Source organism: Phyllostomus hastatus, unplaced genomic scaffold (genome assembly GCF_019186645.2).
Source record: "Phyllostomus hastatus isolate PE091 unplaced genomic scaffold, TTU_PhHast_1.1 phas_contig_277, whole genome shotgun sequence".
NCBI classification, from domain to species: Eukaryota; Metazoa; Chordata; class Mammalia; order Chiroptera; family Phyllostomidae; genus Phyllostomus; species Phyllostomus hastatus.
Genome location: NW_025333832.1, coordinates 202,421 through 229,008, shown reverse-complemented (window position 1 = coordinate 229,008; position 26,588 = coordinate 202,421). Strand labels below are relative to the sequence as shown.

The 26,588-nt window shown below is 56.1% G+C and overlaps 2 protein-coding genes across 8 annotated transcripts in view; both read left to right on the top strand.

Moving 5' to 3' along the window:
- The first annotated feature begins 1,790 nt into the window (after positions 1-1,790).
- TMEM145 (transmembrane protein 145) lies at positions 1,791-9,580 on the top strand. 3 transcript variants are annotated; one of them, XM_045838262.1, is made up of 15 exons: positions 1,791-1,951; positions 2,686-2,760; positions 2,876-2,953; positions 3,039-3,125; positions 3,218-3,319; positions 3,419-3,503; positions 3,615-3,686; positions 3,798-3,866; positions 4,156-4,236; positions 4,317-4,395; positions 4,545-4,638; positions 5,459-5,562; positions 6,031-6,151; positions 8,112-8,318; positions 8,805-9,580. In XM_045838262.1, the coding sequence occupies exons 1-15, from the start codon at positions 1,832-1,834 to the stop codon at positions 9,042-9,044; spliced, it is 1,614 nt and encodes a 537-aa protein (XP_045694218.1). In that variant the 5' UTR covers positions 1,791-1,831; the 3' UTR covers positions 9,045-9,580. The 3 variants fall into 3 exon arrangements, with proteins under 3 accessions (XP_045694218.1, XP_045694219.1, XP_045694217.1); XM_045838263.1 differs by having other exon boundaries at positions 5,390-5,562; positions 9,260-9,580; XM_045838261.1 differs by having other exon boundaries at positions 5,390-5,562.
- A 504-nt stretch (positions 9,581-10,084) lies between these two features.
- Positions 10,085-26,588, top strand: part of MEGF8 (multiple EGF like domains 8) — a 40,691-nt gene continuing 24,187 nt past the window's right edge. For 3 of the 5 annotated variants that reach the window (XM_045838302.1, XM_045838301.1, XM_045838305.1), the window contains exons 1-14: positions 10,085-10,919; positions 16,451-16,614; positions 16,860-17,066; positions 17,938-18,118; positions 18,199-18,287; positions 19,087-19,502; positions 19,925-20,070; positions 20,202-20,324; positions 22,331-22,485; positions 22,802-22,921; positions 23,293-23,437; positions 23,518-23,681; positions 25,391-25,591; positions 26,319-26,519. In XM_045838302.1, coding sequence (XP_045694258.1) covers positions 10,733-10,919; positions 16,451-16,614; positions 16,860-17,066; positions 17,938-18,118; positions 18,199-18,287; positions 19,087-19,502; positions 19,925-20,070; positions 20,202-20,324; positions 22,331-22,485; positions 22,802-22,921; positions 23,293-23,437; positions 23,518-23,681; positions 25,391-25,591; positions 26,319-26,519 — 2,499 coding nt within the window. In that variant the 5' untranslated portion in view covers positions 10,085-10,732. The remainder of the gene's footprint in view (positions 10,920-16,450; positions 16,615-16,859; positions 17,067-17,937; positions 18,119-18,198; positions 18,288-19,086; positions 19,503-19,924; positions 20,071-20,201; positions 20,325-22,330; positions 22,486-22,801; positions 22,922-23,292; positions 23,438-23,517; positions 23,682-25,390; positions 25,592-26,318; positions 26,520-26,588) is intronic. The other 2 variants (XM_045838306.1, XM_045838303.1) reach the window with 1 other exon arrangement.

Below are 26,588 nucleotides of genomic sequence, written 5' to 3'. Positions count from 1 at the left end.
AGGAGAGCCGTTTGCCTTAGCTCTGAGTTCTGAGTCCAAAATGGAGGGGAAGGTACTATCACTTGTCTCCTTCCTAGGCCATGAGGGGCCAGCAGACTGGAGAAATCTGGGGCTTTAGTTAGTTCAGTACATCCACCCACTGAGGCCAACTGTGTGCTGGGCTCTGAGCTCGGGTGATGCTGGGACCCCACAGTGAGTGAAATAGACTCTGTCCCCAGGAGACTCCCAGTCCAATGGTGGGTACAGAGAGTCCCAGCCTCAGTGGTTATCTATGGGAGAGAAAGGTGGAGGGGCTGGGGGAGTCTGAGGAGGGAGTGATGACTCTGCTGCAGTGATGAGGGAGGTTTTCAAATTGGAGCTGACCCAGACCCTTGTGTTTCTTGAGATTGGTAGAAACTTGCTAGTAGAGGAGGAACACCACGTTTGAGCCTATGGGAACACCCTTTGCAAGACCTGGAGAGGGTGAATAGAGGATATGGGACCATTTTCATTCAGCCCCTATATCTGTGTGCCATGCTAAGACCTAGAGTGAGTCACATCTGGGCCCTGCCCTTGAGGGGCGCCTGGTCTGCTGGGCACAGGGACAGTGTGTGTTCAGGAAAGGCAGATGAGGCCTGAATCTCGCCCACAGACTTTTGTTTAGCTTGTGACATGTTTTAAATTTTTGAATCAACTGCCTACTGTTACAAATTGTACAGTTTGCTTTAAAGGATAAAAGAATTGCATTTCTACCTTCCTGCCTTCTAAAAAACGAAAAATGGAAAAATGGATGATAGGAGGCGCTGCACCTATCATCCCTCCTGGCAGCCATTGGCTCAAGCCAAGTATCAGAGGACCCTTTCATGGGATCCACACTCTTCCTTGAAGGTGTTCCACACACCCATGTTTCCTGCTTGGCCCCCTGGTTTAGAAAGTTTTTAAAAAATGTTATTTTGAGAAGCAGCAAGTTTTATGCAGTGGAAGGAGAGGGATGAAGCTAGAAATGTTTTGGAACCTGAGCAGGAAAATCTACCTGAAGGGCCTGGACCCTACTCTGCAGAGCTTTTCTATGGTTTCCCATTGCCATTGGAAAACTAGGGTTGGTACCGGAATGAAGGGGACTGGACCAGAAGATTATGTGGCTGTGAACTGGCCGAGGTCTAATGGGGAGAAAGTAGCTATACTGCAATCTGAACCCAAGCAACTAATTTCAGAGTCTGCTCATGGGCTTTTCACAGCAACCCCGTTGCACACCCTGGTAAGCAGGACAGGATAGGCTCAGGAAGGGGGGTGTATAGTGGTTGAGGTTGAGGGCTCTCTGCCACCTCCGTGTTGCATGACCTAGAACAAGTGGTTTGCCCTCTCTGTGTCTTCTTCACAGAATGCAAGAGGTGTAGAACACTGGTACCTTCGCTGGACCCAGTGGGGGATGGCTGGCATGGGGGTGGGGATGTGCAATCAAAGAACAATGAGGGGACTAAGTTGAGGGTATACCAAGACTGAGCTGGGGTCTGGGAATTGTTGGTCGTCCAAAGATGGTAGTCTGGAGGAGGCAGGGCTTTTTGGAATGTGAGTTCAGTTTAGGACACGGGGAGCCGGAGGTATCACCGAGACTCCCAGAGGGGAGGGCTGGGGCTGGGGTGAGGTGGAGAGGGTGGGAAAGGGGCGTCCCCTTCCACGCGGTTTGGAAAGAGGCCTGACCAGGCAGTCCCGGAGGAGGGGGTGGGGATCGCAGCGCTCTGCGGCCTCTTTAATCGGGAGCGTGCGTCCGCCGGCCTGCGCGTTCTCGTCGCCGTCGCCGGGCCGGAGCGGGAGCCGGAGCGGAGCCGGGGCTGGGGCCAGAGCCGGCGGAATGGAGCCCCCGCGCACGCCGGCTCTGCGCCGCCTGCTGCCGCCGCTGCTGCTGCTTCTGCTGCCACTGCCCCCCCGCGCCCGGGCCAAGTATGTGCGGGGCAACCTCAGCTCCAAAGAGGTGAGCGTGCCTGGCCCTCCCCTGCCACCCGCCGGGGACCCAGGGGAAAGGAGAGAGAAGGGACCACACTGTCCCCTGCCGCCCCTCACGGGAAGGGGAGGGGACCTACGAGCTTCGAAAGGAGGGGGCTGGGGGAGATGGAGGACTAGGTCAGGGTTAAGGCCAAGGGAGGCTGTGGGGTCGAGCGGAGACCTCGGTGGTTGTAGGAGGGTCACAGAAGTCAGAACTAGGTGGGGAGTGGGGACCGGCTAGGGAGGGTCGGAGTTTGGGGTGGGGGCGGGGAACCGCCGAGGTGGTGCTGAAGGGACAGCACTTTTTACTCCGCAGAGAGCCTGGAGTTCACGCTCCTGCACAGGACCGAAAGAGGGCCGTTTGGAATATTGCGCAGCACAGGGTGGTCTCTGGGACCGGCAGCGGTGTGTGGCTAACTGAGGGGGATGTCAGTCGGATGGTGTCTGGGACAGAAGGTGGCAGGGATGGGGATCTGGCCCTCCAGGGTCTTTCTCAGGGCACCTGGGGGATAAGAAAAGTGTTTGAGAGGAGGAGGAATCTGAGACAGGAATCCTGGACCCAAGGTGAAGGGATCACGGAGGAATTTGGCATGTGACTTGTTCTCCTTATCCTTGCTGGGAATCCAGGCACTGAAGGCAGGGAAGAAAAGCTGAGAGTCTATGGAGTTGAGGAGAGTTTCTCAAAGGACTGGGAAAGAGGGTTTGTTTGCACCCCTTTTCCAGGACTGGGTGTTCTTGACAAGATTTTGCTTCCTCTCGGATTATGGACGACTGGACTTCCGTTTTCGATACCCTGAGGTGAGCCTTTCCCAACCACTCCCACACTGAGGCCAGATGTTCCCTTGGCCTCCCAAGGTAAGGGCTACCCCAGCTCTCCATGCTTCTCCAATCCCCCAAATCTCTGGGCCTGCAGGCCAAGTGCTGTCAGAACATCCTCCTCTATTTTGATGACCCGTCCCAGTGGCCAGCTGTGTACAAGGCAGCAGACAAGGTGAGGGCTGTGAGGAGGGTGGACGGGAGGGGGAAAAGGTCAAGGCTGGCCAGGGAATGGCCATGTCCATCCCTGTCTCCCCCAGGACTGCCTGGCCAAGGAGTCAGTGATCAGGCCTGAGAACAACCAGGTCATCAACCTCACCACCCAGTATGCCTGGTCAGGCTGTCAGGTATGGGTCCAGCCTGGGGGATTAGGCAGGTGGTAAAGGTCAAGGGCCTAAGGATGGTGCAGACAGGCTTCAGCCTTCTTGCTCCTCCCCAGGTGGTATCAGAGGAGGGAACCCGCTACCTGAGTTGCTCCAGCGGCCGAAGCTTCCGCTCAGTGCGTGAAAGGTGGTGGTATATTGCGCTCAGCAAGTGTGGGGTAAGGGGCTGTGCTGGCTACTTGGTACTTTTCCTCTTTGCCTTCCTGCCAATACCCTACCTGCCCAGGGCCCTCCTTAGGCCTCCACACTCCCCACAGGGAGATGGGCTGCAGCTGGAGTATGAGATGGTCCTCACCAATGGCAAGTCCTTCTGGACGCGGCATTTCTCAGCTGATGAGTTTGGTGAGTCTATGGGAACCCAGAAGCTAGGGTCTTTGAGGTACCCTGGAGCTGGGTGCTGGCTGAAAGACGCCAGTCTGACCAAACCATTTCTTCCTTCCACCTAATCGGCAGGGATCCTGGAGACAGATATGACTTTCCTCCTCATCTTCATCCTCATCTTCTTCCTTTCCTGTTACTGTGGATGTGAGTCTGACAAATGGTGGAGGGAGATACGAGGGGAGGAAAGACTGGGGGAGTGAGCTGCTCCCCCTTCCTGTCTGTGAACAACCTTCCCTTACACCGCACCCCTTCTAGATTTGCTGAAAGGCCGTCAGTTGCTCCACACGACTTACAAAATGTTTATGGCTGCAGCAGGAGTGGAGGGTGAGGTTTAGAGTATCTCAACTTTAGAGTTCTGTGAGAGGAGGGACCTCAGGCCCAGACATCTGGGGTCTCATGGTGGAGGGGCTGGAAAGCTGGACCCCTGGGTCTGAGGGAAGAGGGAGCTGGAGGCCTGGGCTCCTGGGTCTCCTAGGAGGTCAGTGGAAGTAAACTGTCTGGAACTCTGATGGGGGCGGAGGAGGGTTCTGGTCACCTGGGTCACAGTGCTAGGGGTTAGTGATGCACTGAAGCCCATTTCTGTCCTTTTCTTTCTCTGCCCATCCTTCCTCAGTTCTGAGTCTCCTGTTTTTCTGCATCTACTGGGGCCAGTATGCCACTGATGGCATTGGCAACGAGAGCCTGAAGATCTTGGGTGAGAATGATGGGGGCCAGGGTGGGCGTTTGGGTTCCTCTGCCACCGTGTCTGAGCCGCCCTCTCTTCCCTTCTCCCAGCCAAGCTGCTGTTCTCCTCCAGCTTCCTCATCTTCCTGCTGATGCTCATCCTTCTGGGGAAGGGATTCACAGTGACACGGTGCCCAGGCTGGGCTGGGAGGGAGTGCTGGGGATGGGGAGTAGTGGGGCTGGGGAATGGGGTGGGAGAAGGAGTACGGTCTGGGGGGTGGCCACCCCTCCTCCCTGACGGCCCCACCCCTGCCATCTCCCCTCATGGCCTGTCGCCAGGGGCCGCATCAGCCATTCAGGCTCTGTGAAGTTGTCTGTCTACATGACCCTGTACACTCTTACCCATGTGGTGCTGCTCATCTATGAGGCCAAGGTGAGTCCCACCCACCACTGCCCAGGCCCTGCCCCTACCCTTAGAAAGCTTGCATGTTTTCCTCCACCTGTCTGCTAGCCCTTCTCCACAGGGCATTCCTCCTGGCTCTCCCTCCCCCACTCTGTGATTTCCTGTCCCCCCAATCTGTCTTCCTAAGTGCATTCCTCGTCTCTTCACTGTCTCTGAGTGGCTTCTCCCTCCTCCCTCTGTCTCTCACTGTCTGTCATACTTATGCTCAATGTCATGACCAAGAGTTCAGGAATCACACAGACCTGGATGCCACTCTGGCTGGTCCACCTCCCAGCTGGCTGGCCTTGGACGATGGCCCGTTTCTTTGGGCCTGTTTTCTTCAGTGTGAAATTAGGAAAGTTTTACCTACCACAGGGCCTCCTTGAAGGCTTTAATATTACCTTGGCTTTGACTTCAGCCAAAAGGCATCTCTCTTAGCCTCAGTTTCCCCCTCTGTGAAGCGGGGTGATCATAAGACCTACCTCAGGGAGTTGATGCAAACTGATGAAAGCTTCCACATGTCAGTGTTTACCCCTGTTGGGCCCATGGTAGCAGATGCATTCTCTCCTTGTCTTTGTCATTCTCTCTTTACCTCTGTATGCTTCTGTCTCCGCCCCTCACTCTCGTGTTGCTTCTGTCCTGACCAAGTGCCTCTGTCCCCTGGGTGGCCACAGGTATGCTCTGGGGTCCCAGTGTGGAGGGCAGGAGACCAGTGCTATGACGAACCTTTTCCTTGGGTCAGTTCTTTGACCCGGGCCAGGTACTGTACACGTATGAGTCACCAGCGGGCTACGGACTCATCGGTCTGCAGGTGGCGGCTTATGTGTGGTTCTGCTATGCTGTGCTCGTCTCCTTGCGTCACTTCCCGGAGAAACAGCCCTTTTATGTGCCCTTCTTTGCTGCCTACACCCTCTGGTGAGATGTGTGGGGCCCCCAGCATGTCCTCGTGTGATCTCACACAAGTCAATTAACTTCTACCTTATTTTCCTCACGTGTTTAATGGAGGTGGAAATTGTACCTGCCTCACAGGGCCACTGAGAGTTCAGTGAGCTTATAATGCTTAGAAACAGATCTGGCATGCAGTAGGTTCTCAGTTGTTACTGAAATGTTCATCCATTCATCAGCTCTGTTGATTTCCCTGTCAGGTGCTGGGATGTGGTGTGAGGTGGAACTGAGTTCACTTCGACCTAGTGCTAGGTCCCCAGAATTTCCCAGGCCAGTGGGGATCTTGCCCACTTTTAACCTCTGGCTTCTGAAAGTCACACAACTTCCCTCCAGTCTGGGACCCACCTGGGGCCTGTGTGTGTGTGTGTGGCAGGGGAGCTGAGCCAGGTGTGGAGGGCATCAGGCAGTGTCTCTACCAATCCACTTCCTCTCCTTCAGGTTCTTTGCAGTTCCTGTCATGGCCCTGATCGCCAACTTTGGGATCCCCAAATGGGCTCGGGAGAAAATTGTCAATGGCATCCAGCTGGGCATCCATTTGTATGCCCATGGCGTGTTCCTGGTGAGGATGGCATCTCGTGGGATGGGGAACCAGTGGGCAGAGAATGTATGAGGCTCTCACCCTGACCTGCCTGAACCTTGTGTTCTGAATGCTTGGTCCACATCCTTCGCTTCATCCCTTCAGTTACTCAAGGGACACTTAATGAGAGCCTGCTGGGTTCTGCAGGCTGCTCTGCCATGTCCCCCAGACTCCACTCTCGCCTGTCCTTCTCTCCCACCTTGTGCTGGCCTCTTCCCCTAGCCTAACCTCTTTCTTTGCCCCCTTCTTCATTCCCATTCTTGACTCTGTCCCCACTGCCTATCCCAATCTCCTTGGTCTCTACTCCACCCTTCCCCCATACATTCTCCAAATCTGCCACTCCATCATAGGCCATTGTTTGGGCAGAGGCAGCTGGGGTGGGCCAGGCTGGGGCTCCAGGGGCCTAGATCTGAATGGCATCCAGAGGGTACCAGCAGCAAACCTCTTCTTTGCTCTGGTGTACGTCCTATCCAGCCTTCTGGGTGACAGTTTCTACATTCATCAATCCACCCACCACCCATCCATCTACCATTCAGGAGGCACCTGTCTCAAACCAGCCTGTTTCATGCCAGAAACACCCATATGCTTTTATTCCTACCCTCTTTTTGAAGTGTCAGAGCAGTCCCACATAGTGGTCATTGGACCCATTATACAGAGAAGGGAAGCTAAGGCCCAGAGGTGGGAGGTTACCTGCCAGGGCTTCATGGCCCTTGGTGGCAGGACAGGTACTTCAAACCTAGTCCTTCTCCAGCAGACCAGAAGATGAAAGGCATGAAAGGGAAACAGATATCACTGAAGGCCCCAGCTCCTGACACCAGAGGCCCACCACGTGCTCTGTGTAGGAAAGGTACTCAGCTGAGGGAGGCGGCCAGGTCCTTGATCTGCTATCCCCCAGCCCGACTTAGGTACAGACTCACCTTCCTAGGAGAGTCCATCTTGAGGCTCTGCAGGAAGTCAGAAAGGGGCAGAGATTGAAGAAACGCTGAGAACTCACCATGGGCCAGGCTCTGCACCAGTGGTTTTCATTTCCGCCCTTTCCTCACCTTTCGGAGTAAGCACTGCGATTCCTTTCCACCAGTAAGGCTTGGAGAGTTTAATCAACGTGCCCCAGACCCCACACTCAGTGAGCTGTGGGGCTGAGAGGTGAGGTGCAGGCTCGGAATGCCAAACACTGTGCCCTTTCTGCTATTTCACCTTGAGCCAGTTTCATTACTAAAAATGCTCAGGATAGCTTAGCACCATGGACATCCCACTGCTGATTGGTTTCAGCTCCTTCCTTTATTGAGCACCTTAGAGGGCCATGCTGGGCTTCCCAGATGCAGTTCTAGAGTCATACTCAGTTCCTGCCTTTCTACCAGACTAATGGGGAGACAGCCCTACATTCAACCAGTACTTATTGAGAGCTTCTCTGTACTAGGTACCCTTCTAGGAAGTACTGGGGATTTAGCAGGGAACAGAACAGTCGAGTTCCTGCCCTCAAGGAGTTAACATTGCAGGGTCTACTAGTTCAATCAAATTTTGTGTGTTTACAAAAATATTCTACGATTTTTTTCTGTCCAATATGATAACTACTATCTACGTGTGGCTATTGAGCACTTAAATGTGGCTAGTGTAACTGAGAAACAAAAAATTTAGTTTAATTTTAATTGAACACAGCCACATATGGCTGGTGGCTACCATACCGCACAGCGCAGGGCTCTGGAGCTTAACTAGTCAGTGGCAACTCAGTGATCAGGGCTCTGATGGGGGAAGCATTGGCATAGTAATGAGTTGTGATGGAGGAAAAAGGTCAGAGCCCAGGGCACTGTGAAAGCCCATGAGAGGCGCCTAGTTCCATCTGAAGGGTTCAGGGAGGGGTGGGGGATTCCAAGTGAAGGGGGGGGGTCCTTAGGCCTGAGTCCTGGCCAGTGCTTCTTCAACCTGCACCTGGCCCTCACTCCAGATTATGACACGCCCCTCGGCGGCCAACAAGAACTTCCCCTACCACGTCCGCACATCGCAGATAGCCTCGGCCGGTGCCCCGGGACCCGTGGGCAGAGAGTCAGCGGACAAGGCCTTCCCGCAGCACGTCTATGGGAACGTGACGTTCATCAGCGACTCGGTGCCCAACTTCACGGAGCTCTTCTCCATCCCCCCGCCCGCTTCCTCCGTAAGCCCCGCGCCCCTGGCGCCCGAGGAGCTGCTGGCGCCGCCCCTGGAGTACCTGACCCCGCTCCCGGCCCCGCCGCCGCCCCCAGCGCCCAGGCGCCTGAGCCCACCCCTTGCCTTTCGCACCCCTCGCGCCGCGATGCCGCGCCGCGACCATCTCCCGGCGCCAGCGCCTACCCTGCCAGACTGGGTTCTGGCGCTGTTGCGCACGCCCCCGCAGACGCCACGCGCCGTTCCCCCGCCGCTTGCCTTCCGCAGCTCGCCCCCGCCTCCCCGGCCGCCGCCGGAGTTCGCCCCTCGCGCCCCGACGCCGCCCCTTGAGTATCTAGCCCCGCTGCCCAGGCGCCCCTCCACCCGCTCCTTCCCTGACTGACACGGGCACCCACACCTCAGGAGGGGGTTCTCCAGCGGGAGGGGGACGGGCCTTCGGGGCCGCATCTGCCCCACGTGGGTCCCGAACGGCCTCTGACCCTGACCCCCCTCCCAGGCCGGGAAGCAGGTGGAGGAGACGGCGGTGGTGGCCCCGAGGGGCCGCGTGGTGACCATGGCCGAGCCCGGCGCGGCCTCCCCGCCCCCTCCCGCTCGGTTCCCCAAGGCGGCCGACCCGAGCTGGGATGGCCCGACGCCGCCCTACCAGCCTCTGGTGCCCCAGACGGCGTCGCCGCACACCGGCTTCACCGAATACTTCAGCATGCGCACGGCCGGGGGCACTGCACCCCCGGTCTGACACCCCTGCCCACCCTTGCCTCATGGGCCACGAGCCGGGTCCCGGCCGGGCTCCGGACCCTCTATCCCAGCCCCTGGGCTCGGCCATCCCAGGCCTTCCCGACCCTCCCCACCCCGCGTGCCCAGGTAGGGGTGCGAGGTGTCCCGCTCCCCCCACCCCCTGACTCTTGTGCCAAACGGTCCCGCGGGAGCCGCTCTCCCCGTCCCCTCCCTCAGCCCCTGCCCCGAGCGGCGCCGGATTCTGGGCTCCCGCTGTTCCGTGACCTCCGGCCCCCTGGCCCCCTCCGAGACCTCTGACCCCATCGGACCCCGGAACACCAGTGAGGATCGCCGGGACCCTGCCCATGGGACGCTCCAGGAGGACTCTACGACCCTGTGCCACTGCTCCCGGGACGGATATCGTGAAGCTCGTCTTGACTCTGAAGCCTCCCCTTAGACCTCTGTGACTTCGGACCCGTGCTGTGTCCACCCCCATCTCCACCCCAGGGGCCTCCCTCAGGTCCCCAGTAGAAAGACTTTTTTTCCCTTCTTGCCAAAATAAAGGAGATTCGTTGAGTTTTTATCTATAAGATGGCCTCTTTTACACTGATAGCGCTCTGAGACAGGGCTGAGAAAGAACTGTTCCCGGCTGGGGATCTCAGTGTGTCCATCTGTGAAATGGCATTGTGGGAGAGGTCTGCATGATCTGACCGTTATGTTGATCCAGAATTTGAGAGCACTGAAGATATGAATTATCTAGTCCTCTTACTGCACTGCTCTTTTCTTTTTACCTTCTTTTCCCGAGTCAGAGGTAGAGGCGCCCTCAAGTGGCACATACTTGTCAGCAAGCTGCACCCTGAGTTTGGGTTACGATTTTAGCATTGCGCATGTGCAATTCTCCCCCTACCCCCGCCAAGGAGGTTAATGCTGCACATGCGTTTGGGAACAACTGGGCGGGGAGGTTTCCGGAAGTCTCCATTTGTGGAGGGGTGGGGTTGAGTGTTTCGCAGTCCTCCCAGGGCCGCTCTGACCTGCTGCTCCGCTACTTCTCGCCTCCTCTCCCGGCCCCAGTTCTCCCACAGCGGCCCCCCCGACCCCGCCCCCTCGCCCACCAAGCAGTCGTCGTGGGACCGCTCTGGCCCGAGCGTCCCCTCGACTCTGTGATCTAGCCTGTCCAGCTCTGTAGGGAGTCGAGGTTGGGTGAACGAGGGAGTGAGTCTTTGCGGTCCAGACCCAAGCCCCTGAAAATGAGCTCCGCCCCCGGCTAGAGTCCCTCCGGGACCATCCCTGCCTGGTTCGGCCGGGCCTGCATCCTCTATGGAGCGCTCGCCCGGCTGCAGGATTCTTCGCCCCCTGGGGACCCACCCATCTCTAAAGTCCGTTTCGGCCTGCAGTGATCCGCGTCTGTAGTTGCTGGACACCGTTTACAGGGTCACCCAGCCTATGGGGGCCTGTGTCTATAAGGGACTCCCACAGTCCCTAGGGCTTGGCCCCGCCTATAGCGACCCCATTTTCAGGGCCTATCATGGGTCTCTAGGGCCCACCCCTCGACTTCCAGAGCCCGTCGACAGCGGCCGTTCCCTTAGCAGGGACTGCGCTCCTAGACCTCCCTGGTCTACAAGGCTATGCCTCGTCTGTAGAGGTCGCATTCAGGGCCTCACACCGGTGGAGGGTCCGCGCCGCCTGTAAGGGTCAGTGCCGGAGGCAGCGATGGCCCTGGGCCGGGCTCTGGCCGCCACGCTGGCCCTGTCTTTGGCTTTGCTGGGGCCGCTGTTCCCTGGAGCCCGGGCCGGGGACTGCAAGGGCCAGCGGCAAGTGCTGCGGGAGGCCCCAGGCTTCGTGACGGATGGTGCGGGCAACTACAGCGTCAATGGCAATTGCGAGTGGCTCATCGAGGGTGAGTAGGGTGGTGTGGGTCACACACCCTGTCATTTGCTAATTCATTCATTTGTGCAGTCATTCATCCATTCACCACATCCCCAGAGCCCAGTTCTGGTGCAGGCCTTTTGCTCTGAAAAGCAGCGCACTTGGGCCCTGCCCTGCAAGGCCTTGAAGTCTGATGGGGGAGTTGCCTCCACACTCAGTTGGACAGTTGCAAGCTAGGAGCATCAGTGAGGGGTATTCTGAGTAATTGTTAGAAACCTCAGGCTGTGAGCTCAATCGCCTTACTTCAAATTTGGTTTCTACTTCTTACCAGCTTTGTGAATTTGGCAAGTGGCTTCCTTTCCCTGAGATTCAGCTTCTCCTCCCCTCAAGTGGGGATAAAATAGTACTTACCATGGAAGAAGGTATAGAGGGAGGATAAGCGATAATGGAAAAAGTCCTGGCCAGTGTGTCCCAGTTGTTTAGAGTGCTGGCCCCATAACTGAAAGGTTGTGGGTTTGATTCCTGGTCAGGGTATATATCTAGGTTGCAGGTTTGATCCCCCTTCTGGGCACCTATAATCCCCAGTCCAGGCTTCTACAGGAGGCAAACCAATTGATGCTTCTCTTTCTCATTGATATTTCTCTATCTCCCTTCCTCTGTCCCTTCCCCTGTCTCTAAAAGCAATGAAAAAGTGTCCCAGGGTGAAGATAAATAAAAAATACAAAAAAAATACCACACCAAAAATATTACTGATCTCATAGGGTTGTTGGAATGAAATGAGAACTGGTATTTTTAAAAAGATTTTATAAGGGAGAGAAAAAGAGGGGGAGAGGAACATTGATGCAAGAGAGAAACATCGATCGGTTGCCTCTCGAATACCCCCAACCAGGGATGGAACCTGCAACCCAGGCTTGTGCCCTGACTGGGAACCGAACCAGCAACCTTTTGCTTTGCAGTAAGATGCCCAACCAACTGAGCCACACAAACCAGGGCATAAGAACAGGTGTTTAATGTGCTTGGCAAATAGTAAGTGCTCAGTAAATGGTATTAGGATTATTATTGTTGTTTGTTTTTAATATTTTATTTTTAGGGAGGAGGGAAGGGAGGGAAACATCAATGTGTGGTTTCTTCTTGTGTGGCCCCCTGGGGACCTGGCCTGCAACCCAGGCATGTGCCCTGACTGGGAATCAAACAGACAGCCCTTTGGTTCGCAGCCCACATTCAATCCTCTGAGCTACACCAGCCAGAGCCTGTTGTTATTTTTAAAGTACTTCAATAAAAGCATTTTTTCAATCATTCATGTACTGCATATTGCATTTGGTACTGAGACATAGCAGAGACCAAGGCAGTCCCAGCAGTCCCCATTGGCTTGAGGCCTGGGATCCAGTGGGGGAGACAAACACATTAATAGATGATAACAGTCCAGAGTGATTGGTACTGTGATGGAGAAACCCCACAGATGTAGGGAATCCTAGAGGAGGTGCCTGACCTGGGGACCAGGGAGAGCTGAGAGGTCCTCCTGGAGGGGCAGATGTCTGAGCTGAGGCATAAAGGACCAACTGGAATCAGCCAGGAGGAGGAGGAAGAGCAGTAGGGAACTGTGCAAGTGCCCCAGTCTTACTCTTATGGGCTCCCAGTCCAGTGGGGGAGACAAATTCACCCCCAAGGAGTGGGGAGCCCAGAGAGATAGTCTGACTTGGCCTGGGCGACATCCAAGGCCAGAGGCATGTGTAGCAGGGAACAAAAGGGCATTCCAGGCAAGGAGAACAGCCTGTACAAAGGCCTGGATGCAGGAGGGCATGGGTGCTTTGTAGGAAGCAGAAATGCAGTGCTCTAGAACACAGAATACAAGAAGACCAATCATGAGCCAGAAGCTGGAAGTTGAGGGGAGGCAGAGGGCGTAGCACGGTCCTGGGGGTGGTAGAGAGGTAGAAGAGAAATCCAAGGGCAGTCAGAGGCCAGAGAAGTCCAGGAAGGTCTCCCTTGGGTGGTGGATGTAGGAGCTGGTTGCCTAGGAGAGGTGGGAGTCCCCCAGAGGATGTCCTGGGCACAGGCCAGAGATTCAATGGCCTGGATCACGCGGGGCCTCCCTTTGTGGGCTGCAGAGCTTGGCCTTTATCCCGGGGCACTGGGAGCTGTGCAGGGGTTTTGAACAGGGGAAGGACATAATCTCATTTATGTTTTATGTGTTATTTATTTATGGCTGTCGTGTGGGGTACGGATGAAGCCTGTTTCTTGTGTGTCTGAGGATGCAAGTGTGTGTCCGTCCCCAGCTCGGGGGCCATTTCTGTCTGGGGTTGAGAACAGAATGGGAGGTATGTGTATGTGTTGGGGGTGGAACTCATCCTCTGGCCCTGAAGAGCCCCAGCCTGGGTGGGGACACAGTGTGCCTAGGTTTGAAACAGAAGGAGGGCCAGGGTCCGGGCGAGAAAACTACAGGGGCATGAGAGGACACTGCTGGGGGTCACAGAAGAGCAGCCACTGGAGCAGGGTTTTGAAGCAAGCTTAGGAGTTTACTGGGTGAGAAAAGGGAGCAGCCTCCATGTGTGTCAGGAGTCGTGTCTAGGTTTGTCTGGCCAGTTGGCCAGGAGGAGAGGAGGGCACCAGAAGCAGGGGAAGGAGGACCTTAAGTGTCCCTCTGAGCAGCTTGGCTTTGCTCTTGGGATTGAAGAGGAGCCACAGAGGATTTTGAGCAGGGGTGGGGCTTCGCTCTCAGGTTGCGTGGGGGCGGACTGGGGACCTGGTGTGCCAGTCTTTTGGGAGAGCGTGAGTTCTGACTGGGGCAGGAACTAAGGAGGTGGAGAGGCGCAAAGAGTACAGGGAGATGTTTGTGAAGTTTCACCCGTGAGACTGGGGGACCAGCTGGCTGGACGCTGGGGTAGGGAGGAGTCTGGGAGACTTCTAGACCCCCCTTGATCTCGCATTCTTCCCAATGCCTTGAGCCTCTGAGAATCAACACGTTCCCCTATCTACTGAAGAAAGAAACCACTGCATCACTTAATTTTGTGCCATGTTCACACTCTGTTGTACCTCGTCCTCATAACATTTTCATGAGTAAGAGGCTTTTGCTTTTGAAAAGCAGGGGTTTTGTGGTTGGGTCTCTGTTCAGGATGGCATGGGCATTGGGCCCATGTTGAGTTAGGAGAAAGGAAACCTTGAGCTTAGGGAGGAACTTGGGGAAAGCAGATGGTGAACCTATCTTTGGCCAGCAGTTAACAAAGATATACTTGTTTTAAGCTTTATAGTTTGGTTGAGGCTGGTAAGGCTGGGAGTTCTTGTCTGGTCTGACTGAATGGTTCTTCTGCGTCCTCTAGACTATGGCCTAGTCTGCTGTGATGTTCTCCAGGGCTCTGGTCGGAGCCTGAGGGAGAGCTGCCAACTTCAGCATTCTGGCTTTTGTGGGTTTCCTCTTTCCTTCATCCAGAATTTCCTGAGCCCTTGCTCAGTGCTGAGCAATGTTGAGGAGGGACCCCAGGTGAGTTGGGCCCAGGCCCTGCCCTGTGAGCCTCCTAGGTTGCAGGGGAGACAGACCTGGACACAGGTGATCCCAGAAGAATGGAGGATATAATGGGAGGTGAGAACCCCTGAGAGGCATACCTAACCCAGCCGGGGGGTGTCAGGGAAAGCTCCCTGGAGGAGATGGGGAAGCTTGCTGGCAGGAAGGGAGAATGTGCTCCAGGCAGAGGGAGAAGCACGTGCAAAGGCCCAGCTGCTGGTAGAGCTGCGAGCAGTGGGGTGATATGAGACAGGGTAGAGAGCCAGACTTTCTCCTGGGGATGGTGGGAGCCATGAGAGCTTGTGAGCAGGGGAGGGCCGGGGCCAGATGTCAAGTTGGGAAGATCACTCTGGATCCATGTCAGGGCAGGATGGAGGCTGGGAGGCCAGGAAGGAGGTGTTGGTCAGTGGTCCTGGTGCCAGGGCACGGCCTGGGCTGACACCCTAGAGCCACCGTCTGAGAGCTCCGCAGGACCTAGTGGATGCAAAGACTCATCCCCATTCTGCATGAAGGAAACTGAGGCCCAGAGAGCCCGTGACAGTGGCCTAAGACCCCACAGTGAGCGAGTGCAGATGCGTCTACCCGGGAGTGTGAGGGAACGGCTGGTCCAGGATCTTCCAGCAGGTCAGGAGCAGAGGTGCAACTCAGGCCTAGTTTCACTGGCCCAGAAGACTTTCCTGAGCCCTTTGTGTGAGATGTGGGATGAGAGAACCTTCTGGAACCAGGACCTGGCAGAGAGCAAGAATAGTGACAGTGCTAGGAATAGTGGCACTTAGGAAGTGCCAGGCCCCATTAAGTACTTCGTGCGCATTATCACCTCTCATGCAGTCAGGTGTACTCGTGTGTCAGTCAGCTGGGGCGGCAGGCATCTGAACCCTCACTCACCTGGGCTGGACATCCAAGAAGGCTCCTGCTCAGGGCTGTCAGATGTTGCTGGCTGTCGGCTGGGATGCCCACATGTGGCTCCTTCATGTGGCTTTGGCTTTTCATAGTGTGACAGCTGTGTTCTGAGAAGGAGAATTCTACATGGCCTGGGTAAACACTGCAAAGCTTTCTCTGATCTAGCCTCAGAAGTCCCAGAATGCCACTTTTGCTGCTGTGTATTGGCTAAGCTAGTCTCTGAGTCTCTTCCCAGATACAAGGGACACGGCATTAGCCCTCATCTCTCAATAGGAGGAGTGGCCAAGAAGTGTGAATCTACCACAGTGCCATTATATCCTCACTTATAGAAGAAGAAACAGATTCAGCCCTGGCTGGTGTGGCATGGTGGACTGAGCTCTGGCCTGTGAACCATGGGGTCTCCAGTTCGATTCCCAGTCAGGGCACATGCCTGGGTTGCGGGCCAGGTCCCATTTGGGGAGTGTGCGAGAGGCAACCACACACTGTTGTTTCTCTCCCTCTCTTTCTCCCTTCCCCTCTCTAAAAGTTAATAAATAAAATCTTAAAAAAAAAAAAGAAAAGAAACAGATTCAGAGAGGTTAGGCAACTTGATCTAGGTTACACAGCTAATGGCTAGTAAGTGGCAGAGCTCAGATCTGAGCCCAGGCAGTCTGGCTCCAGAGTCTGAGCCCTTAGGTACCACAATAAACAGAGGTGAGACCCCAGGTGGGGCAGACAGGAGCTGCAGTGCTTTAAAGTTCGGCTTTCCTCCAGGGAGAAGAAAGGCCCTTTTCCATCTGGGAGTGTGCTTCTCTGCCTGGGCCTGGGCCCTAACGCCCAGGCCTGGGTGTGTCTGAAGCTCCAGAGTAAATGGAATGGCTCTGTCTGATCAATGGAATGGGCTTCCTCTCTCAGCATGTCCATTTTCCCATCTGAACAGTGTGGGGGTGGGGTGTTCAGCCTGATATCAGGAGCCCTTTTCAGGGCTGATACTCTAATTCCTTGTCTGAGCCCTGACCTCCCTGGGCTATGAGACCAGAAGCCCATCTGGCCAAGGCAGGGCCCAGATCAATTCATCTTTGGGCCTCCTTATTATGCAGAGCAGGCTTTGGTGTTTGTGGGTGGTCTGCATGGAGGTGAGGAGAGGGTCCACATCAGAGCCTGGCCCCTCTGTTTTTACCACCCAGCACCGAGCCCTCAGCACCGGATCCTCCTGGACTTCCTGTTCCTTGACACGGAGTGCACGTACGACTACCTGTTCGTGTATGACGGTGACTCCCCCCGAGGGCCCCTGCTTGCCAGTCTGAGTGGGAGCACCCGGCCCCCACCCATTGAGGCTTCCTCGGGCAAGGTTGGTGGGGCTGGGCTGTGTGTGGACTGTGGCTGGAGGATCTCAGTGCAGTATGGGGCAAGGGGGTAGATGCACCTAGGGAGGGAGAGAGAGGCAGCAGGAGGGACATGGCATCAGACAGGACACAGGGACAGAGAAAGGTGGAGAAAGACAAAGAAAAGAGATGGAGACCTCCAGGGTGGGGTCGGACAGGAGTGGACCACCTCCTAGTCAGGTCCCTGAATCCTGCCCACCTGTGTCCACAGATGCTGCTGCACCTCTTCAGCGACGCCAACTACAACCTGCTGGGCTTCAATGCCTCCTTCCGATTCTCCCTGTGCCCCGGGGGCTGCCGCAGCCGTGGGCAGTGCCAGCCCCCTGGGGTGTGTGCCTGTGAGCCAGGCTGGGGGGGCCCTGACTGTGGCCTGCAGGAGTGCTCAGCCTACTGTGGCAGCCATGGCACCTGCGCCTCGGTGAGCCTGCCCCCAACTGCATCCCCCTCAGGCCCTGACCTGTGTCCACACTTGCTACTCCCATCTTCTGGATCTAACTCTGCCCTTGTTTGACTCCACCTGACACCCCACCCTCTACCATGACACTGACCCCCCCCCACCAGCGCCCCTGCTCTCATCCACAGTCCTGTCCTTGCATTCCAGATGCTACCCCACCTGTAACTGCAGCCCCACCCCACCTCTGCCTGGGACCCCTCCTTTGCCTGAGTCCGCTGCTGTTCTCGTCCACAAGGCACCACTCTCCTGTGAACCCACACTGCTTCCTCTTGCCAGGCCTGACTCCACCCACCCACCCACCCACCCAGCTACTCTGTCTGGCCTTGGGCCCTGAGCCATGACTTTGACTTTCAGCCACTGTCTTTGGCCCTAAGGCATGCGTGTCCATCTTTGAGACTGGATCACACCTAGAGCCCTCCCTGCCTTGACCTCCCCAGATCCAAGCTCTCCCAGCTCAGGCTGACATGGGCCTCCCCATCATGGACCTCACCGTCTTTGCCAATCTGTTTTCTGTCTATCCTAATTTTTCTCTCTGGGCCTTTCTCTTTTTCTCTTGGTCTGTCTTCTTTCCTCCACCACCTCTCTGCCTCCTCTGGTTGTGTTTCTGTATTGCTTTCTTCCTCTGTCTATTGGTTTGTCTCCTTCCTGTTTCCATCTCTCTCTTTTTGCCTCTCTGTCTCTCTTTATTTATTTATTTTTTTCCATTCTCTCTTTCCCTGTTCATCTCTCTCCTTCCTTCCCGCCCTGCGTGTCTCACTCGGGCTCTGGCTCTCTTCCCTCTGTCTCCCTGTCACTTTCTCTGACTCTGTCCCTTGCCTGTGTCCCTTTCCCCCAGGCCCTAGGACCATGCCGATGTGAGCCTGGCTTCTTGGGACGTGCCTGTGACCTGCACCTGAGGGAGAACCAGGGGGCCGGCTGGTGGCACAACGTGAGTGCCGGGGACCCTGCCTTCTCTGCCCGTGTCGGGGCGGCTGGTGCCTACCTGTCTGCACCAGGACTGTTGGCCGTTTTTGGAGGTGAGCAGATGGGGTGTGCGCCTGCAGTCTGGAGGCCTGGCAGCCTGTGGCCAGGGCTCGAGACCACCCACCTTCCACAGGCCAGGATCTCAACAGTGCCTTGGGTGACCTCGTGCTGTATAACTTCTCTGCCAACACCTGGGAGCGCTGGGACCTGAGTCCTGCTCCGGTATGGACCCCACCTCTGCCCTGTCTGGAGGCACCTGCCCACTCTGTCAGTCCCAGCAAGGGCCCTTCAGAGCCACCTCTTTTCCCCATAGTCGCCCCAGCCTGCAACTTGATAGAGGAACACCTACCCCTTCATTTCTGCTGTCTCAGATTTTCTTTTCTTTTTAAAAAAATTATTTATTTATTTTCAGAGAGAGGAGTAGGGAGGGAGAAAGAGAGGGAGAGAAACATCAATGTGTAGTTGCCTCTGGAGCACCCCCTACTGGGGACCTGGCCCACAACCCAGGCATGTGCCCTGACTGGGAATGGAACTGGTGACCCTCTGATTTGCAGGCCGGTGCTCAGTCCACTGAGCCACACCAGCCAGGGCTCAGATTTTCCTTTGTCTTCCTTTATATCCCTTTCTGCAACTTATCTTTCTGTGTGTCTCTTGCCTCTCTCAGTCCATCTCTCTGCTTTCATCTCTGACTCTTGGATCCTTGGGTCTCCTCATGTCTGGATTGTATCTCTGTTTCTCTCTGTTTTTCTCTGTCATTTTCCCCTCTACTCTGTCTCCCTGACTCCACCTTCTTTACTGTGTTTCTCTGTCTCCTCTCTGCTCTTACTCACCTGTGTCCATCTTTCTGGGTCTGTCTCTCTTCTCTCTGTGCATATCTATCTTGACTCACCTTCTGTCTGTCTGTCTTCCTTTCTGTGTTTCTGTCTTTCTCTGTCTGTGTCTGTGTCTGGCTCTCTCTGCCATTCTGTGTGTCACCCTCTGTTTCCCTCTCCATCTCTGTCTCCTCGTCTCTTCCTCACAGGCTGCCCGTCACTCCCATGTGGCTGTGGCCTGGTCCGGCTCCCTGGTGCTGATGGGCGGTGAGCTGGCCGATGGCTCCCTCACTAGCGACGTGTGGGCCTTTAGTCCACTGGACGGGGGCCACTGGGAGCAACTGGCACCACCTGCTTCTAGCTCCTCAGGGCCGCCAGGCCTGGCAGGTCATGCAGCTGCCTTAGTGGATGACATCTGGCTTTACGTGTCTGGTGGCCGCACCCAGCACGACCTCTTCTCCTCTGGCCTCTTCCGTTTCCTCCTTGACCGCACCAGTGGGGGCTATTGGGAGCAGGTGATTCCAGCAGGTGGGCGACCCCCTGCTGCCACTGGCCACTCCATGGTGTTCCATGCCGCATCTCGAGCCCTGCTGGTCCACGGTGGACACCGGCCCTCCACTGCCCGGTGAGTGACCTGCCTGCCCCACACCCTCTGCTCTGCGGGGCCAGGCCCAGCCCAGCCCCTGTGCCACTAGTCGTTGGTGGTCTTTGCCTGCTGATTCCAGGCACTCCTTCCTTCATTCAGTCACGCTCTCGCCCAGTTGTGCACCCGTTCTCCCACTCAGTTTCTCAGTCCCTGCTGCCCCCCACACTCCCACCATCTGTCCATTCCACCAGCCCCTGCTTGGTGTCCAGCCCTGGCTGGATTATACAGGGAACCCAGATAGGAGCCCAACCTGGGTCCTGCCACAGGAGCTTCTAGTTCTGAGGGGACATAAACCCTGTCACAGCCGGTCTCAACCCTGAGTGAGCACACAGCTCTTAACAGCCAGAGGCCCCTCCTGCCCTGAGCCCTTGCTCTGCGCCCTTGCTCTGCCTCCTCTGTAGGTTCTCTGTGCGGGTGAACTCCACTGAGCTGTTCCACGTGGATCGGCGCGTGTGGACCACCCTGAAGGCCCGGGATGGGCTCCAGGGCCCGCGGGAGCGGGCCTTCCACACGGCCAGTGTCCTGGGCAACTACATGGTGGTCTATGGTGAGGAGGCTCCCTGCTGGCCTGCCTGCCTGCCTGCCAGAGGCCCAAGGCAACCCTGAGCTAAGGCTCCTTGTGTGGGTGGCCCCACCTCCCCCAGGCTTGCCAGCTATACCCCTTTCCTCCTTTCCCAGGGGGCAATGTGCACACCCATTACCAGGAGGAAAAGTGCTATGAAGATGGCATCTTCTTCTACCACCTGGGCTGCCATCAGTGGGTGTCGGGGGCTGAGCTTGCACCTCCAGGAACCCCTGAGGGTGAGTGGCCCCTCTGTTTCCCTGAGGGGCTCCTGACGGTCATATTCCCCCTGGTCCCAACAGTGAATCTAGAGCCACCTTAGTCCTTGTCAGGGTGAGCCAGCCCTCCTGTTGGAGCTGTCCCAGGAGGCAAGCCTGTGCAGCACCCGGGACTAGGGCGTTGTTGCCATGGAGATGGGAGGTAGTTACAGCAGCATGAGATCTAGGCTCCAGTTCAAGTTTGCCAGTTTCTAGCTGCCCCAGGGAAATGCCCATGAAGAGGTGTCTTTTTCAAAGTCACACTGTGTGGGCAAGTGGCAAAACCGTGATGGGTGGCTGCAAAGAACTATCTGTACAAAAGCCGTCATTTAGTTTCTATGCCTCGACCTCCCCGTCTATGAAATGGGGATCATGGTAACACTTAAGCCACTGGGATGTTGTGAGAATAAACTGAGATCATGCTTGAAGGCTGAGGACAGCCTGGTGAAGGGCTCCACATGGCGTCTTTCTGACAGGAACGACAGCCCTACCGGAAGGGGGTGCGGAGAACCTTTCCAACTCCTTAGGTCAGAGACTGCTTTAGGAATCAGAAGAAAGCCACAGGCCCCTCTCTCAGAAAAACATTTGTATATGCAAAGTGGACATATCATTCAGGGGCCTATGGACTTCCCCGAGGCCTCGCTGTTCTCCCCACCCCATCAGGAGTAGAGCCTGGGCCTGGCCTTCAAGCTCTCCAATCCAGGACTCCTCTGCCTGCCCCTGTCCCTCTTTTAGGACCCTTTGTTGGGCAGGCGAGAGTGTGAGGTTTCTGGAGGCCTCTTCCACCTCTGTGGTCTGTGACTCCTTGGGCCGAATCCCATGTGCCTATGGAGCGTTCAGGTTCAGTGAGAGGGTGGGGGAGTCGCCAGTCACTGACCACCTTCCTGTTGGTCAGGACTCTTGTTTATTTTATTCATTCATTTTTAGAGAGAGGGGAAGGGAGGGAGGAAGAGTGGGAGAGAAACAATGATGTGTGAGATACATCAGTCAGTTGCCTCTCGAGTGCCCCCAACTGGGGACCTGGCCCACAACCTAGGCTTGGGTCCTGACAGGGAATTGAACCTGTAACCTTTTGGTTCGCAGGCTGATGCTCAATCCACTGAGCCACACCAGTCAGGGCAGGACTCTTGGTTTTAAGTGACAGAAATCCAACCCAACTAGCTTAAGCAAAAGGGAGAATTTCTTGGCTAATCTGAGTGAGTTCTGGCTGGGCTGGTTCCAGGTGCTCACATGGCCTCAGCAATTTCTCTCCCCAGTTCTCGGCTGGTTTACTTAAGTCTCCGGCAGGCTTGCCTTTTGTAGATGGTCCCCAGCGGTTCTGGGGTGATATTCCACCCTTTCAAATGCCCAGAGGGAAGAGAGTGTTCTTTTTCCCAAGGCCTGTAGGACTTGAGTTACATCCCTGAACTAGTCACTGACGCTGATAGGCCTGGGCTAAAGCCCCACTTCTGCTAGAGGTAGGGGTGGCTTGGCTTGCGCCTTGTGGCGTGCTCGAGGGAGAAGGTGGTTTTCCGGGGGAAAATCAGAGGCTGTCCCCAGAAGGGAGGCTAATGCCAGGCAGACAAAAACAGGTGAGAGCCAAGCAGCTCCCCCAGGGCAGGGAGATGGTTCCTTTCACAGAGGAGGGGATCCAGACTCAGAGATGTCCAGTCTCTTGCCCAAGGCTACACAGCTAGTTAGTAGTTGATCCATGATTTGAACCCCAGTAAATGTTAAACCCAGCATTTAAACCCAAGTTTTTCTGAACCAAAGATCGTGCTCTGTCTGAAAGGTAGAGTGGCTGGGGCTGTGGGAACCTAGGAGAGAAAGGACTGTAGCTGGTGCAGGGCCAGGCCACTGTGAGGGCTTCCATGGGCAGGTGGGTTCAGGCAGGAGCTAGGAGTCTGGGCTGCTACTAGGAGAGCCAGGGGTGGTAGTCTCGGTGGGGGAGCCATGAAGGTGGTAGGGGGTTTGGGGGCCCCGTGTCCTAGGGGTCTGTATTCTTCCAGGCCGAGCAGCGCCTCCGAGTGGTCGGTACTCACATGTGGCAGCTGTGCTTGGTGGCAGTGTCCTGTTGGTGGCTGGTGGGTACAGTGGCCGGCCCCGTGGGGATTTGATGGCCTACAAGGTGCCTCCTTTTGTGTTCCAGGCGCCTGCCCTGGATGTGAGTATGAGGTGATAGGGAGAGGGTCGCATGGTTCCCACAGATGAGGGAGGAAGTTGGGGGTTCTTGGGATAAGCACTGGGAGTCCCTAGGGCCATGAGAGGAGAGATGTTGGTTCCCAGGTTCAGGGGAGGAGGAATGGAGGTCCCTGGGGTGGAGGGCGGAGGAGCAGTGGTCCCTGGCCCTGGAAGAGTATTAGATGGGGTCCTTGGGGTGCTGAGCATTTGGGGTTCCCCAGGATGATCAATATGAGTGGGAATATGGGAAGCAGGCCCCTGTCTGAGGAGCCCCTGTGTCCACCCCCCTCTCTCTGCAGTACCACCTGGACTACTGTTCCATGTACACGGACCACAGTGTCTGCTCCCGAGACCCTGAATGCAGCTGGTGTCAGGGGGCCTGCCAAGCTGCACTGCCTCCTGGTACCCCCAAGGGGGCTGTGAGTGGCTGCCCCGGCCCTGGCCCTGGCCCCTAGCACAGAGACCGGCTCTCAGTGTCTCCCTCTGCCGAAACCAAGTGGAGAAGGGCTTCCCTGCACACTGGGGAGACTTGTTTTCACCTCTATGATCAGCATCCCTGAGTCCTGACTGCTGACCCCCTGAACTTTGACCCTCTCTCAGGCCCTTTTCCAACTCATCTGTACCCACATCCCCAGGCCCAGTCTTTTGATCTTTCTTCATTCAAATTGGCTTTCAATGCTCTTCTCCAACTTCCTGACCCCTTCTACCCCTAAACTCCTAAATTCACAGCCCTTCCCAGATCCCTTAAGCCCCAGTGCGCACTGATACCTGTTCCCTTCTTTCCCTGCAGTGTCCACCTGCCAGCTGCCTGGGCCTGGGGCGCCTCCTGGGCGACTGTCAGGCCTGCCTGGCCTTCAGCAGCCCGGCAGCTCCTCCCGGGGGGCCTGGTGCCCTGGGCTGGTGCGTGCACAACGAGAGCTGCCTCCCTCGGCCGGGTGAGTGACCAGCGGCAGTGTGGGAGGGGATGGTGCTGCATCCCACACTGACCCTACCCCCCACCCTCCTGTCCTCACAGAGCAGGCCCGCTGCCGAGGAGAGCAGATCTCGGGCACCGTGGGCTGGTGGGGGCCCACACCTGTCTTTGTCACATCCCTGGAGGCCTGCGTCACCCAGAGCTTCCTGCCTGGCCTACACCTGCTCACCTTCCAGCAGCCGCCCAATGCCTCCCAGCCCGACAAGGTGGGGAGCTGGGGGCAGGACCCAATGCAAGTGTTGAAGGGCCGGTCCTAGGGTTGTCGTTTTTTCAAATAGGTCTTCATCACGCTCATGTTTACCCCGTAGGTCTTTACATTCAAGGGTTTGATTTTCCTTATTGAGTTAAAAACATTTTTAAAAGTTGTGGTAAAATACACACAACATAAAATTTACCATGAGTGACATTTAGAACATGCACAATATCGTGCAGCTCTCACCACTATCTAAGGCAGGGGTGTCAAACTCATTTTCACGGGGGGCCACATCAGCCTCTCGGGTGCCTTCAAAGAGCTGGATGTAATTTTAGGACTGTGTAGATGTAACTGCTCCTTAACAGTTAAGCCAGAGCTTGGTGCTGCCGCTGGATAGAAACAAGGTGCCAGGCTGGATAAAACAGAGTGGAGGAGGGCCTGTGAGCCTTGTGTGTGCCACCTGTGAGCTGGGATCAGAACATTTTTGTCACCTCAGAAGTTACCATGAAGTAGTCCCTCCATCCCCTCTCTTCTGGCATCTGGCAATCCCTCATCTATTTTCTGTCTCTGGAGTTGCTGGCCGTAGATGTGTCGTATAAAGGGAATCATACAATGTGAGGCCTTCTGTGGCTGGCTTCTTTCACTGAGCGTGATGGTTCTGAGGCTCAGCCATGCGTTGCGTGCGTCAGAATGTCCTTCCTGTTCATGGCCGAGTCATCTTCCATTGCATGGCTACGCCAGACCCATTCATCAGGGGATAGACAAGTGGGTTGTTTCCATGGTTTTGCTGTTGTGAATAGTGCTGCTGTGAACATTCGTGCACGTCTCTCCCACCTACCCCACTCCCCACCTCCTCAGTGTGGGAAGGTGGCTCCCATACCCCCCAGCTCAAGGCCACCCTACATCCCCCCAGACCTGCTTGGATTTCTTTTGTCTCCTCCCAGAGTCTACGTATTCCAATACAAGTAAATGCGACTTTTAATCATTTTTCTTTCTTGCACAAAAAGTAGTATACTACCCACACTGTATTACTACTTCCTTTTCTTCTTCACACATCCCGGCAATCTTCCCGTCGGAGAACTGAGGAAACGTGCTGTTTATTTGAGCAGTCTCCCACGAGGAACACTGGGTCCTTCCATTCATTTGCAATTACAAAAACACATACAAGCAATAAATCATGTCACATGTCCATCACTTTGAATGTTGTATCTGGGATCTCTTTAAAAAAAAAGAACCTTGCATACTTGGTTGCTGTATCATGGAGAACACGGTACGTAGGGTGTGGTGCAGGGGCTCTGAGCACAGGGCCTCCTGTCCCCGTGCAGTGGGGGTGCCACGCCCTTCCGACACATGGGTGTGTTCGCTAACCTGGAAGTTTCCCAAACCCCACGGTGAAGTGATGCTGTTTCATTTTTTTTGTCTGGACTCCTGAGGGCCTGGGTGGAAAGCTGGGCCGTTTGGGAAGAGGATCTTGATGTTTCCTGAGGGGTGGCGATGAGCAGGCCTGGGATCCTGTTGTTTGCTTTCTGAGTTGGCACCCCAACTCTTCTCCCAGAGTGGCCCTGGGTGAACAGCCTCCCTTCCCCAGCCTCAGTCTTCCATTCCATCAGCTAGGAAGGAGGTGGAGTTGCCTGGTCGTTTCTGGCTCTGCTGTGGCCTGAGGGTTGGGGACTGTAGGCCACGCAGAGAGCTCTCATGCACACCTGTCCCTGGCTGGCACAGGTCTTGATCGTCCGCAGCACAACCATCACCCTGACACCCAGCCCAGAGACCGACGTGTCCCTGGTCTACCGTGGCTTCATCCACCCGCTGCTTCCGGGAGGGCCTGGCGGGCCAGGGGCCGAGGACGTGGCCGTGTGGGCCCGGGCCCAGCGCCTACACGTCCTGGCCCAGATGGCTCGTGGCCCTGACACAGAGAACATGGTGAGGGTGCCTGGGGCACTCATGCCCCAGAGGGCTGTTTATGGTCAGTCTGGGGGTGGGGTGTGTGGTGCAGGGGGACGAGGAGAAATCAGAGCTAAGAGACGTATCCTCAGTGGAGGGAGGGCCCTGGGGTGTTCTGTGGACACACTTTGGGGGGAAGGTTTTATTTTATTTTATTTTATTTTAGTCATTGTTCAAGTACAGTTTTCTGCCTTTTACTCCCATTTCAGCCCACCCACCCATCCCTCCCCACTTCCCTCCCATTACCACCCTAGGGGGAAGGTTTTTGTGTGTGTTTTTTTTTTAAGATTTTATTTATTTATTTTTAGAGAGAGAAGGGTGGGCAGGGAGAGAGAGAGAGAGAGAAACATCAATGTGCAGTTGCTGTGGGCCATGGCCTGCAACCTAGGCATGTGCCCTGACTGGGAATTGAACCTGAGATGCCTGGTTCGCAGCCCACGCTCAATCCACTGAGCTACTCCAGCCAGGGCAGGGGGAAAGTTTTAAAGAAGGTGGGGAAGGTCTGTCTTAGCAAGTCAGACTCCCCTGAGGAGGAGGAGGGTGACTGGTGGCTCTGGGGACACTTGGAGATTCTCAGAGTCTGAAGAGCTGTGCCCCTCTTCTTCCCAGGAGGAGGAGGAAGGTGGGTTTGAAGTGCTTAGAGCTTTCTGGGGTCAGGGGCCGTGGAAGGTCCTGAGGCCCCTGTCTGTCCTCGCCCCTGCCCTAGGAGGAGGTGGGGCGCTGGGTGGCTCAGCAGGAGAAAGAGACGAGGCGGCTACAGCGCCCAGGGTCTGCTCGTCTCTTCCCGCTGCCTGGCCGGAGCCACAAGTATGCAGTCGAGATCCGGGGCCAGCTCAACGGCTCGGCAGGCCCCGGGCACAGCGAGCTCACGCTGCTGTGGGACCGGACTGGCGTGCCTGGTGGCAGCGTGAGTACTCAGGCCCAGGCCTCAGGTGCCCTGGGCTTTCTGAACCCTTTGCCACGAACCTGGGCTTCT

What these genes read in the sequence shown, in the direction of transcription:
- TMEM145 (XM_045838261.1), top strand. Translation starts at nt 1,832, where the DNA reads ATGGAGCCCCCGCGCACGCCGGCTCTGCGCCGCCTGCTGCCGCCGCTG. An exon ending in TCCGTTTTCGATACCCTGAG is followed by an intron (nt 2,761 to 2,875) that starts GTGAGCCTTTCC and finishes CTGGGCCTGCAG; the next exon opens with GCCAAGTGCTGTCAGAACAT. An exon ending in ATGCCTGGTCAGGCTGTCAG is followed by an intron (nt 3,126 to 3,217) that starts GTATGGGTCCAG and finishes GCTCCTCCCCAG; the next exon opens with GTGGTATCAGAGGAGGGAAC.